Genomic DNA, 13,421 nt, shown 5'->3' with positions numbered 1-13,421 from the left:
TCACAGGCTGATTGAGAGGCATTTCCTTGCATTTCTGTCCTTTTACCATAAGCCAATAGTAGCCACAGGCATTTGACTGGAGAGCCTGGAGGATTGACAGGCCTGGCAGTCATTACACGCTGGATTGAATACTAGATTACTCCAAAGTGGCTGAGGGTCAGGGATCAGTGTGTTCCCTTTTGGCACTAAATGACTTTAATATCCTTACTGTATTAGTCAATTACTTTAAAGCTGCTGCTCTCTGAGCTCTCTCTGCCCCCCTGCAGTTTACTGTGGACATCTGAATTGCTCCCATACTTAACCCGCACATCTGCTTTTAGCTGTCAAAAGAACAGTGCTATCAGTGGAGCTATTGACAATATGAAAAGAACTGAGATACTTGCTGGAGGTGTCAAGTGCCTCTTTCTTTTGGCTGCTTAGTTTAAAAAAATAAAAAAAAACTTAATAACTCAGTTACAAAGGTGGTCTTCAAAGAAAAGGAACTCAGAGTCTTTTAATCTATTGGCATGTAAAGTGACCAATAGGAAAGAAAATGGTGGAGTTGATTTTCTTTTTTATTACTCACTTCCATAAATTATGCATCTTCTATGTAGGTTTTTATGAAGTTTTGTGAACAAACACTTTGAATATAACTGTGAAAGAGTGGCACCTGAGTGAGGACCTGTATCAAAGTCTTTATTTCATTTCACGATGGTTCCAGTGATAGTGGAGAATTATACTGCACTTCTCAATTTACTGGTGCAACACAGTGAAGAATTTTATATCATAGCCACTGAATTTTTAAAAGGTCTGGTGTGGCTTGGTGTTAAACCAACATGTCGAAATTAAATATGCACTAACCTGATTTGAAATTAAAACTACTTGAAAGTCGTGCCTTCAGTGTTTCAGAAAAAAGTGATATGATTCCCACACAAGAGTACATCTGTTGAGCGGGCCCTGACTTTCATGTGTTTGCATGTGGGTATAGAGTCTGTTTGCTTGTGAGTGTCAGTGACAGCATGTGTAAGTCACAGCACTACAATGATAGTAAGGACATCACAAATTTCTAAAAGATTCTTAAGAGCTATTTCACATAGAAAATTTTTTAAATGGACAGAAACTTACAGAAGGGTTAACACATTGCCATTAGCTTACTTATACCATAACCTTGGAAAACCACTGACTTCCTACTTTAAGGCCTCCTTTCAATGAGACTATCTGATTATTTGAATGAAAAGTACTCAACTGTTTTTTGCTAAGTTTCCATTACTGATTTTGACTTTTGTGTATACTAAATTATATATAGATACAAGCAATTCTTCACAGCATAAAATTTAAGTAAAAGCTTAATTTTTTCTAAAATAATGACTAAATAAACAAATACAATGGAAAATTTTTCACTTGTTTCTAAAAATTTGAACCCATAAGCTGTGATTTCAGGAACCATCCATCTCTCCTGCTTCGAAAAGATTCTTCTCAGTTATGAAAACATACCACAAAACACAATGTCAGCAGAAACATACTATAACCAACCCAAGTCAAAAATGGTAAAGAAATTACAAGTTTAGATTGTTATCAAGTCAGTAGAGAAGACAGCTTTTGTCATCAGAGTGGCACTTTTAAGGTGATTTAAAGGGGAAATGGCATGAAATTGTAAGATTTGAGAACCATTCTGTATTATTTGCTAAATATAAAGATTTTTGACTCAATTGTCGAAAATGACATCAGCCTGATCCTAAAGATTTAAAATATACCTTTAATACAGGACAGTTTCCAAATCTTATCATTTCAAGCCACTTTCCTTTAATTAAAATGTTGGGTTTTTTTTCATTAGTCTAGTTTTTATGAGTGTAGATCTTATAATGAAACATGGAATGAACTACATAATACTTGGGACTTTAAAAGCTGATATTATTCCTACCACAGGAAAGACAGACATACCAGAAGACAATATTATATATTTCCTTTCAGTGGACATCTATTAAAAATACAAATATTACTGCCTTGGGAAATTAATTTCAGGATTTTGCTCATTTAAAATTTAGTCAGCAAAGTACCTTTAAAAACTTAATATCTCTTGGCAATCATGCGTCATTAGCACTTTCCATTCATTTATATTTTGTTGTGTTTTGGGAATTGAGTATTCTAGGGAGGAAAGGTAGCCTGACAAGAAAGTGATTGAGTCAGCCCCCTTGATAGCTGGGATGACAGAAGGTGAAGAACTGTAGCTTGCAGCTGACAACTTCTTTAAAATGAGTCACTTATAAATATTTAAAATTCATAATTCAACAATAACTCTAAGGGTGGCACATAAACAGAAGTATCTGATGGTTTGTTTGGAATCCTGATCATTACTATTTTGATAGGAGTGTGTTTCTATTAGGAAGTTTTTTTTTTTTTTTTACCAGTTCATATGGAAAAGTCTAGTCTTTCCTCTATGTCTCATCATTATTTCTAATAGATAACTTCCTCTTGCAGTTTACTTACCACATTTTATTTCTGCAAGAAACATACTTTGCATTTACAAAAGGTTAACTTCCTCTTCCATTCTGTCATGATGTTTAGGTGGATACATTTAAATTATATTCCTCTAGAATATATATTATAAAGTAAATGGAGTAATTTTTTACAACACCATACACTAGTTATCTTTTAAACACAAGAATGATTATCATTGCAAAGTCTGCGAAGTAAAATACTGAGTTATCTTATGAATACAAAAATCTACAACAATCTGTTAGTGTAGCATCTAATTTTCATTTTCACAGATTTCATTAATGCTTCCCTAATGTAACAAGGTTTAAGTGACCAATAGGGTTGTCGGGTGTATACTCCTTTCTTTCTGACCTAGTGAGTAATGAGGCTATCCCCTGACCCATTATGCCTTCAAATGTGGAGTGGGAGTGCAGTTAACTTTCAAAAGATAGAAAAAGGTACATATTGTTTATGACAGTGAAAAAGAAAACATGCAGAATTATAATCTATGTGTTTTAACATCTTTCTCAGTAATTACATAGGAAATTAACGGCCACGGTCTTCGAGTTTCCCCTCAGTTGCAGTACAAAATGTGAATATTTCATATTCACATGTGCTGTAAATCATTCAATATTTTCTGATTTTAGAAAGAACGTTAACAATTTCTGAAACAGAATATAGTCACTAGAGAGTAAATTGTTTTAAGCAGTGACAAGTTTACTTTATAAGTAGCATAAATAAGGGTGAGAGAGGTTTTCGATAATATGATCTTTTCTTCAACCATGTCTGAATGCTTCCTGATTTTCTTATGAAAATGTGCACACATGTGTGTATATGTGTGCATGTTTAGTAATTCTGGTATAAAGAACTGACAGTTGTTTAGGGAAGTATCATTAGAATCATTTAAAATGTCTATTTCCCTTTGAATTGCTTCATACATCAACAATTAAAAGAAAACTCTACAGAATCTGCTTGTCATGGTTCATACTTCAGTATGTAAACAACTCACTGACTGTCTTTGCATGAGAGTAGGGCTCATGATTTTCAGTCTGAAAATGACATATACAAATAAAGGAACTAAAGCCTGGAAAGTAACATGTTTTGGTCTTGTGACTAATGGTAACCTCGCGCTATTGAATTACTGAACTGTGTCTGAGAACTAATGAGAAAATTTTCCCAGGGGAATCTTTATCCAGTGCACTTGGAGAGCACCTCAGGGACCTATTCCGAGTCTGTCACCTTCCCTGTCTCATTGACACTCCACTTCTTTACCACCATTACACTGTGCAACCATTTCACTTCACACCTCACGATTAGAATATTAAAAGGAGAGAATACTACACGACTTGTTCCAGATAGCAGAGTTGTTTTTGACACTTAGAATAGAAATTGTCACCAGAATATCATAAAGACATGAGAGTCTCCAACTGAGTAGAACATTCTAAAGCTTAAAGCTATTTTATTTCGTAGCTAATGAAAACTTCCAAGAAATCTCTTAATGGCACATAATTCATTTACTCAGAGTTAAGGGCTGCATAATTTTAACCAAAAAGAATAACTGAACTTTCAAAGTTACAAAAAATGATTCTGCCATAGAAATATAGCTTGGGTCATTATTATACTGATCTTTTGTTGGTTATTGTTGTTTGATCATATATATACTTGGATAGAAGGTATGGCCCTAGATAGAGGGTGACATTCTTGTACTGGTCAGTGGTTAAGATTAGCACTGTTACCACAGAGGTCTTACTGTAGTGAATAAGGACAATGTTATTACTTCTAGAACTAATAGTGACATACCTAACAGGATACTCCTACTTTCTGACACAAAGGAACAAAGAAGATGGAAAGATAAGACCGTTTAAGAAGGTATTCCACTATTACAATGCTTTATATATGTATATATATTTTTTACATATATAATATAAACATTTATAGTATCTGTTTAGCAAGAAATTATTAATTAAGGAATTCTCTTATGAAAACTGGGAACTATTTTTTATCAGACGCAAAAATTCCTGCCACTAAAAAGAACAAAACTGGTTGTTGATCTCTTATTTTATCCTTTCCAAAACTGTGAATACTGCCTCTGTGGTTAGGCTTTACTACATCCCTATAGCAGAATAAACATTGTTATTTCCATTGCTGATGTCAGGCTATTAAATTAAGAGCATTACACATTCATGTAAAAGACCGTCCCATGCACATTTAGGGTTGGAATTTTATTAATTCTCCAATGACCTTAGCAGTTTACCTGTATATTTTGCAAAATATACTTTGCACAATAAACCCCCTTACTAATAATATTATTGCTACATTTGCATTTGCCCCAAATTAGACAACCTCCACTCTTCTTAAGAAATGGTTAAATTCATATGCTCCATGGCCAAATGTAGACAAATATTACTGAAGATAAAATTCTACAGAATAATAAACTTCTATAGCCATTCTACTTTATAACAAAGTATCATTTTTATTATATAGCTTTAGATGTTTCATAGTCCTGGTTTGGTCATTTAGGTTTTCCACTATGAACATGCATGCTGGGATTTGGTACTTTAAAATTTTTCATTCCTGAATTGACCTGGTATATTGGTATTTCCCTTTCAGAACCTTATTGCAGACCACAAGTGGATTAAAGCAAATTTTAAATTTTAAAGCAAATTTCCTTCCAGATACATCCAGAAAGATTTATCACTCTGACAAAAGTAGGATTGAAAAATTTCAAGTTCAGGGGACAGTGGAAAGTTTAAAGGCTTGAAATCCATTTGTAACAGTGGGATTTGGGATGAAATTATCTACGAACTATCCATCTTGAGGTAAGTTTATCAGTCCAATATACTAAGTCCAGGGAAAAGAAAGAGATAAATTAGACATGAGTCCTGGTGTCACTCATGCTTTCAGTGTTCATTAAGCATCTATGTTTTTGCTTCTTTAGATCCATTTTATATCATATGTTAGGATGAGAGCTCATCTTATCCTTCTGTCTCATGGACCTTTCTTCCCATTGTAAAAAGACATAAAAACTAAATTTTGTCTCTTTCCCTCAGATATGAATTCTAAAAGTTATTCTGTTTGATATGTAATGTAGGTCTGTTACTGTGTCTGTTAATTTAATGTGATACAAGTCAAGAGAAAGAGAACCAGAAAGCTCTAATTTCTGTTATAATATTTGTATTTAAGTACTCAAGTATTAAAGTGGTATTTGCCCAGCGAGTTGAGTTTACAATGCTTTTCCACATGGGTATCTTGAGCTTAAGTAGATGAAACCTTGTGACTCTTGAGTGGTAATGATTCAAAATATAATTCACATGAGGGAGTTAAACACACACTCATAATAAGCCTACATGAGCCATCCGTTACAAAGGGTTTCCTTCATTTCTATGCGAGAGTCACAAAATAACTTCAAACTTTGTCCCAGAGATGAAATCAAAAGTCCACCTCACATACATGAAAGGGCATCTCTATGGATTTAAACCAAGACCCAATTATTCAGGAGCATTAGTTATCTGGCTCGTGGCTAAGTCAAGTTTTGCTACTTCTGGGCATGTTTGACTATAGGGAACTCGCCCTCATTTTCATCCCTTAGCCTGTTCTGAAGGATGTGAAAAACACACAACTTCATTTTACTCATGTGGTTTGAATGGGCTCTTATATGACTCATCTTCTTTAGAAGTGCGAAAAAAAATAAGAAAGCTTTGCATGTGCAGGGATTTGGGGATTTATTCTCTTTCTTCTCTTTTCCATTTCTTTTTCCCCTTGACAAAATTTCTGGTCTTTAAGCATCTGTAAGGTCTCTGTTTCATTCTTTCAAACCAATCCCTGATATATGGGTGGGGAGATGGGGGATATGGGAAACAGGAAATGTATTTCTATCCATAGGACAGCTTAGAACCTAGGGGACCACAGGTCATCACCCTGGGCAGAACACTTCAGCGGAAAGTGTTTCAACACAGCTTGGGCCAAAAATACACGGCAGCATACAATGGATGCGTGCTTTTTCATGGCAGTCATCGAGGTACACAACTCCATCCTTGCACGTTGCTCTTTCATCATGCATATGCTCGTAAAAGCCTACTGTTTTCTTTTTAACTTGTTGCACCTGAATCTCCCCCAGTCCATTTGCTACTTAAGTTTTTAATTTCGGTACTAAACTAGTCACACAAACGAGACTTTTCTGACAAACCAACAAAAGAAGAGATGCGCTCCATCTCACCCAAGACCAGATCATGTCAGAAAAAAAGCTCTCTTCAAAGGGAACAGAGTGATAGAATGCCATTGCTATGGAGCTCAGTAGAATCAATTCGGTATAACTGCAAAATGGTTTCTACAAAGGATAAAAATACGGGCCAGTAGAAAAGGTGTGTGAAAACTTTAAAAACTCTTTTGACTCAGGACTGAATTCATGCAAAATGAGCCAAATTGAACTTCATTTATCAATCAGTTCAATCACAGTAAGATAATATCATAAAAAGGGAGGGTCAGGCTTTCCATTGCTAAGTTTCTACTTTAGTATGTTTGGTATTTTATTTTCAGTGTCAAAGAACCTAGCTGACAGTCTCAATCAGAGTCAATTTATTTCAGCAAATATTATAAATTGATACCTGTTTTATATTTCTGTTGTTTTGATAATCCATGGCTGAACTGATTTCCCACATTATACTCATAACTTTAAAGTGTCATTTGAGAACAGAGGGATTTTATTTTCTCATGATCTTATGCAGTTGAAGAAAACGTTCTTTGAGGTATTTTGGGAGAGATTTCCTTTGGGCTATGTCCATACAGTATCTAAATAAATAGTGAAAAGTTGAAAAGTTCAGTCAATTCCCTTTGTCATTGGCTTTCTAGACACCAAATAAGAGTGTAGCTCAAAATGATATCTAACTTGTTCAATTAAAGTAACCTGTCATTTCAGTCCAATTAGTCAAAACCTTTGTGCATATTGTGGACGTCTTTGCTACTCAGAGACTGTAGCAAATTTCCACATAGTTAGAGCCTCTGTATGAAATTTAAGCACTACGGCATAGGCCTCAGTGTAGTGTTTTTCCCTGTCTGATTTTTCTAGGAGTTTTCTCCATAAACTCCTAATACAAAATACAAAAAATGCAGAGTAACTGGATATTTTTCTCCACTAGTTTTCCATGGAAGTCTGAATTTTGGGCTCCTTTTTCTACTCAGATCACCAAATATTTCAAAGCTAGTTGCAGAGAAACGTAGATAAATGAGAGAGAATCTGCTTACAAGGAGCTTTGCATCTGCCTCCAACAGACAACAAATACCTTGTTGAAGGAAATTAAGCCAAACAGAGGTGCAAGCAATATTCTGAGAAAAGTACAAGGAGAATGAGGAAAAGAGTGTATGGAAGAAAGAGCAGTAGAGCCCAGATTTAAGGGATGAGACTTGAAATTTAGGGGAAGGGCATTTAGACTAAAGAAACAAGAGTAAAATACTAACTTAGATGAGCAAGTGAGTGAGTGTGCTTGTGTCCTAGTGTAGACTGTGTGGAGAGATACTGCGAATATTTCAGAGCCTCAAGGGGGACAATGCATAAAATGATTATATCTGAAATTATTTACCATAGGCTCTGAAGCAAGATATTTTGTAATCTTTTATTGTCAACAAGAATTCCAAGGTTAGAGCTAGCAGTGTGTGGCTAGTCAATTTAATTTCACTCTCAGGTATAGTGAAGTATTTGTCTGCTGTAAATCACTCACTGGGAAGTCAAACTGATTAAAATGATGGTGAAAAAATTGTAAGTGCCATAGCTACAAAAAAATACCTGTGTTAAAACTTGGTTGTTTTATACCTAAATAAAAGGGAGAAAAATTTATATTCCACCAAATATAGGTATAGATGCATTACCCATTATTCTTTTTGACAGTAAGGCTCAGAAAATGGATTTTCTACAGCTAAGGACTTTAGAGAGGAATCATTAAAGGTTCTCATTACTAGTCCCAAAGTGTTTTCCAGCTCTCTGTGGCTCTGCTGGTGCTCTGGGAACATTTTGCTGGACACATTGAAAGCACGCTTCAGCAGTGCAAAGGCACAGTGCTTCCCGAATTCAGCCCATCTTCTGGGATTCAACAAGGAGAACCAAGGCAACTAATTTCAATCTTGGAACATCAGCTAAATTGTGAAGTCTTTGTTTATATGATTCTGGGCATGTAGTCATAGATGGAGATGAAATTGAATCCTTCTCAAAAAGTCCATCAAAGCATTGCTTTCATCTATGCGTGCTTTGTTGAGGAGAAGTTTCCAACCACAAGGATAATACTATAAGCAAAATTTTTTTTTTTTGCCAAAATTTTTGGGGAAGTAGCATCCAGGTCATGGGATTCAATGCTAAATTAATACTGAAGTTCCTCAAATTTATCATAATTGTTTTTAGGTTTCAAGTTGGCATTCTTCGGAATCCTCAATGAATCAGAGGTCTCTATTGATGGGGTTCCAAAATACACTGTAGAAACATCTCATCCTCCCAAGAGAGTATACAAACTGTCCATCTGATCTGGCGATCCAGTTTTATGATAAGACTGGAAGACAGTGCTACAGCAGGATAGAGAGTTGAATACACCCTCCAAAGAATACCAGAAGTTTATATGTGCTCTCTCATCTTGCAAACCAGGATTTGGAGTGGATCAATTACGAGATGACAATCTAGAAACTTACTGGCAGTCAGATGGCTCCCAGCCTCATTTAGTGAACATCCAATTCAGAAGAAAAACAACAGTGAAGACATTATGTATTTATGCGGACTACAAATCTGATGAAAGCTATACTCCAAGTAAGATCTCAGTCAGAGTAGGAAATAATTTTCACAATCTTCAAGAAGTTCAGCAACTTGAATTGGTGCAACCAAGTGGCTGGATTCACGTTCCCTTAACTGATAATCATAAGAAGCCAACTCGCACATTTATGATACAGATCGCTGTTCCAGCCAATCATCAGAATGGAAGAGATACCCACATGAGACAAAGTAAAATATACACACCCGTGGAAGAGAGCTCCATTGGTAAATTTCCTAGATGTACAACGATTGATTTCATGATGTATTGCTCAATAAGGTGACCTTGAAATAGAACAAAAGTCATCAAACATATCTTTATCTTGTCAGTAAATATTAAATCTGGTATCTTTATTGAAAAATGCATCAATTATTTTGCAATTTTTTTATGTATTGAAAAGTGTTTTATTGTAGCTTTAATAAATAACTTCTGGGTCAAAAAAAAGTTTATACGTGCTGGCTCTCATTTTTCCTTTTTTTTTAAAATTTTATCTGTTTTGCATATGTAATTTTTTTGGTAATGACTTAATTGAGAGCTTGGGTATTCACATATAACAAACTTAAATTTGATTTTTAGAAATCCCTTTTCTTAAAAGATATTTAACCATCTGCCCTAAGGAATTTCCCACTTGCCTCTTTCCACAGGCTCCAATCTCCAACCATGGCACTTCCCTCCTCATTTTCTTCTTTGCTTTCTTCACAATTTTTCCTATCTTCTCTCATATCATATATATTCCCTTCAATACTGTCATATTCTTAAATAGAGAAGTCAGAAGAACTTTGTGTTTTGCTGTCCCAATCTAAATAATACTTAAGGTCTTCTCATTCCTTTTTTTTTCCTTTTTTCAGCTTTATTGAGGTGTAATTGACAAAAAATTATATATATTTAAGGTGTACAATGTGATGTACACACACACACACATTACTTCACATAGTTAGTTACCTTTTCTTTCCTTTCATTTCCCCACTCTCCTCCCCTCTGACAACCACTTATTTGTCCTCTGTATCCATGGGTCTGTTTCTGTATTGTTATGCTTGTTCATTTGTTTTTTGTTTTTTTTTAGATTCCACATACAAGTGATATCATACAGTATTTGCCTTTCTCTCTCTGACTTATTTCACTGAGCATAATGCCCTTTAGGTCCATCTGTGTTGTCACAAATTCTCATTCCTCTTCAAATAGGTCCTTCAAACTCCTTTCCTGTTAAGACAGACTTCAAATATGTTTTGGTGATTTAGCCCAAAAAGAACTCTAAAAGTATGTACCACCTTGGAAATTTTTAAGTTTTCATCTGAAGCTTCTCATAATTTTAATAAGCTTAAATAGTTGTAAATTATGCAATTTCTAGCATGTTCTAAATATCACACTTTAAATAAAGCTTAAAACAATTTAAACTTAGAATAGAATAATTTATATTAAAAGTAAATTAAGAGAAGCATGTTGGGAATGGTGGAAAAAGGACTTCTGAAAAATCTGCTCTGCCACAGAAGAAATGAGACCACTGGCAAAAATTATCAAAATCAACTTTTTCAGAATCTTGGAAATTTAACCAAAGACTTGCAATAATCCAAGGAGAACTTATCAAGAAAAATGACTGAATCTCAGTAAGAACAGTAAGCTCTGTGTCATTTAAATTTCCTCTATTCCTATCCCTCTCTTCCCACGTCCACAGCACGCTTGAAAACCAATAGCCTCACAACTATGATGGCTATAAAAATTAGCAACATAGTAGCCACTGCAAGAGACAGATGGGTTTGGAGATCCCCAAAAGTCCCATTCCCAGAGAAATATTGCCATTTGGAAGCTCCATGAAAAACTCCATTCTTAGGGTTTGCCTTTATTTGAGCAAACTCAAACCTTGCCCTGTATGAACAGCCATATTCCTAGAGCATTTGTTGAAAGTAATCAGTGGCAATTATTCAACATCAAAGCACCCTGAGGTGGAGTACTAGTCAGTGCTACATAAAAGGCTGACTAAAAATCTTAAAAGGAATATCTGGGGAATGATATTTCCATAAGTAGTGCTGTAAAGCTCTGATATATTCTTGAGACTCTAGAATGCCAAGCGCATGTGCAGAACTGTGCACATTTCAAGGAAAAGCTGAAAACACCCTAATCGCCCACCTCTACCAGAACTTGAGGCTCTCCCCAGGCAGGAATAGAAGGCTAAGGCAGGGTTATAGACTGCCTGTTGGAGCACTGACGCATGCCTTCCAATACACAGAAAACCACTTGGCAAAGGTTGGGAGATTTATTAATTCAAGACACGTAAGGTAATCTCTGGCCCATCATTAATTGACCACTAAGCTTAATGAGCTTCCAATGCTTCCACATAACTAAAAATAGACTTTATAAACTTTAGTGCAGTTAAGTCACTAAACAACAACAACAAACAAGGATATCAAGCAAATTCAATGAGGAAAGAACAGTCTTTTTAACAACTGGTGCTGAGCAACAGGAAATCTACACGCAAAAGGATGAAAGTGTACCCCTAATTCACACAATATATAAAAGTTAACTCAAGATATATCATAGACGTAAATGTAAGCACTAAAACTCTAAAATACTTAGAAGAAAACTTAAGAGTAAATCTTTATGACCTTGAGTTTGACAAGGCTTTCTTAGATATGACACCAAAAGCACAGGTGACCAAAAAAAAAATTGATTAGATTTCACCAAAATTAAAAACTTTTGTGCTTCATAAGACACCATCAGGAAAATATATATACAGCCCACAGAATAGGAGAACATTTTTTGCAGACTTGTACCTAATAAGGGACCTGTATCCAGGACAAATGCTTACAGGTCCACAATAAAAAGACAAATAGCCAAATTAAAAAGTGGCACAGGATTTAAATAGACATTTCTCTAAAGAAGATACACAAATGGCCAATAAGTATATGAAAAGATGCTCAGTATCATTAGTCATTAGGAAAATAAAAATCAAAACCATAATGAAAGATCACTTTATACCCCCTGGGATAACTAAAATTAAGAACACAGACATTAACAAATTTTGGCAAGGATGCAAAGAAATTGGCACTCTCCTACATTGTTGCTGAGATTGTTAAAGGTGCAACCTCTTTGATAAACATTTCAGCAGTTCCTCAAAATATTAAACATACAACTACTACATAACTCAGCAGTTCCACTCCTGGATATATAGCAAAGAGAACTGAAAGCAAATGTCCACACAAAAATTTGTACATGAATGTGCAGAGCAGCATTATTAATAATAGTCCAAAAAGTGGAAACAGAACAAATGTCCATCAACTGATGAACAGATAAAGAAAACGTGTAAATCCATAAAATGGAACATTTGGCCATAAATATGAATGAAACTTTGATTCATGATGCAACATGGATGAACCTTGAAAACATGCTAGCTGAAATAAGCCAATATCAAAGACCAAAATGGATAATTCCATTTATAGGAAATGTCCAGAATAGGCAAACCTGATGAGACATAAAGTAAATTAGTGGTTCCAAGGGGGAGAAGGAAATGGAGAATGATGATAATAGGCATAATTTTTCTCTTTGGGGTAATGAAAATGTTCTAAAATTAGATAGTGGTTATGGTTGCATAACTCTGTGAACATACTAAAAAGTGGATTGTATACCATGAAAGGAGGAATTTTATGACGTGAATCATGTCTCAATAAAGCCATTACTTAAAAAAGTAAATTAACAGACTTTTTCATTAACAGTCAGAAATCAGCCATTCAATCAGCCTTTTTTGAGGGGGGGAGAGAATGCTGTATGATCAGTTCAGTGTTCACTGATTAAAAGTGAGGCTGAATAATTTTATGTGTTTATTAGACATTTGCATTTATTTTAATCATCTGTCTAGTGATTTGATTTCTTTTAATATTGCTTATTTTATTATAATTAATATATAAGAATTGTCCACATAATGACATTAGTCATTGATCAAATACATTGAAAATTCTTTCCCAATTTGTGGCTTACCTTGTTTCTAGTAATGATTTATATACAAAACTTCAAATTTCTATTTATTGAAATCCATTCATTTTTCTTTTATGATTTCTTATTTCATTTTTATAAAGACCTTCATGTTGTGAAATCACATTAATATTTGCTTAATTTTTTTGCTTTTTTGTAGATTCATATGCTGTATTTAATTCTTTAACCAATCCGGATTATATTTTGAAGTTCTGAAGT

The 13,421-nt window shown here is 34.7% G+C and overlaps 1 protein-coding gene across 1 annotated transcript in view; it reads left to right on the top strand.

Moving 5' to 3' along the window:
* LOC118900522 (anaphase-promoting complex subunit 10-like) overlaps positions 1 to 9,522 on the top strand; it is a 44,363-nt gene extending 34,841 nt beyond the window's left edge. The window contains exon 2 of the mRNA XM_036862932.1: positions 8,987 to 9,522. Within this exon, the coding sequence (XP_036718827.1) occupies positions 8,987 to 9,522 (536 nt within the window). The remainder of the gene's footprint in view (positions 1 to 8,986) is intronic.
* Positions 9,523 to 13,421: the final 3,899 nt, after the last annotated feature.

The sequence above is a fragment of the Balaenoptera musculus genome, chromosome 9, assembly GCF_009873245.2.
Source record: "Balaenoptera musculus isolate JJ_BM4_2016_0621 chromosome 9, mBalMus1.pri.v3, whole genome shotgun sequence".
Lineage (NCBI taxonomy): Eukaryota > Metazoa > Chordata > Mammalia > Artiodactyla > Balaenopteridae > Balaenoptera > Balaenoptera musculus.
The sequence above is the reverse complement of the archived record's forward strand: the minus strand, read 5'-3'. Positions and strand labels throughout refer to the sequence as shown.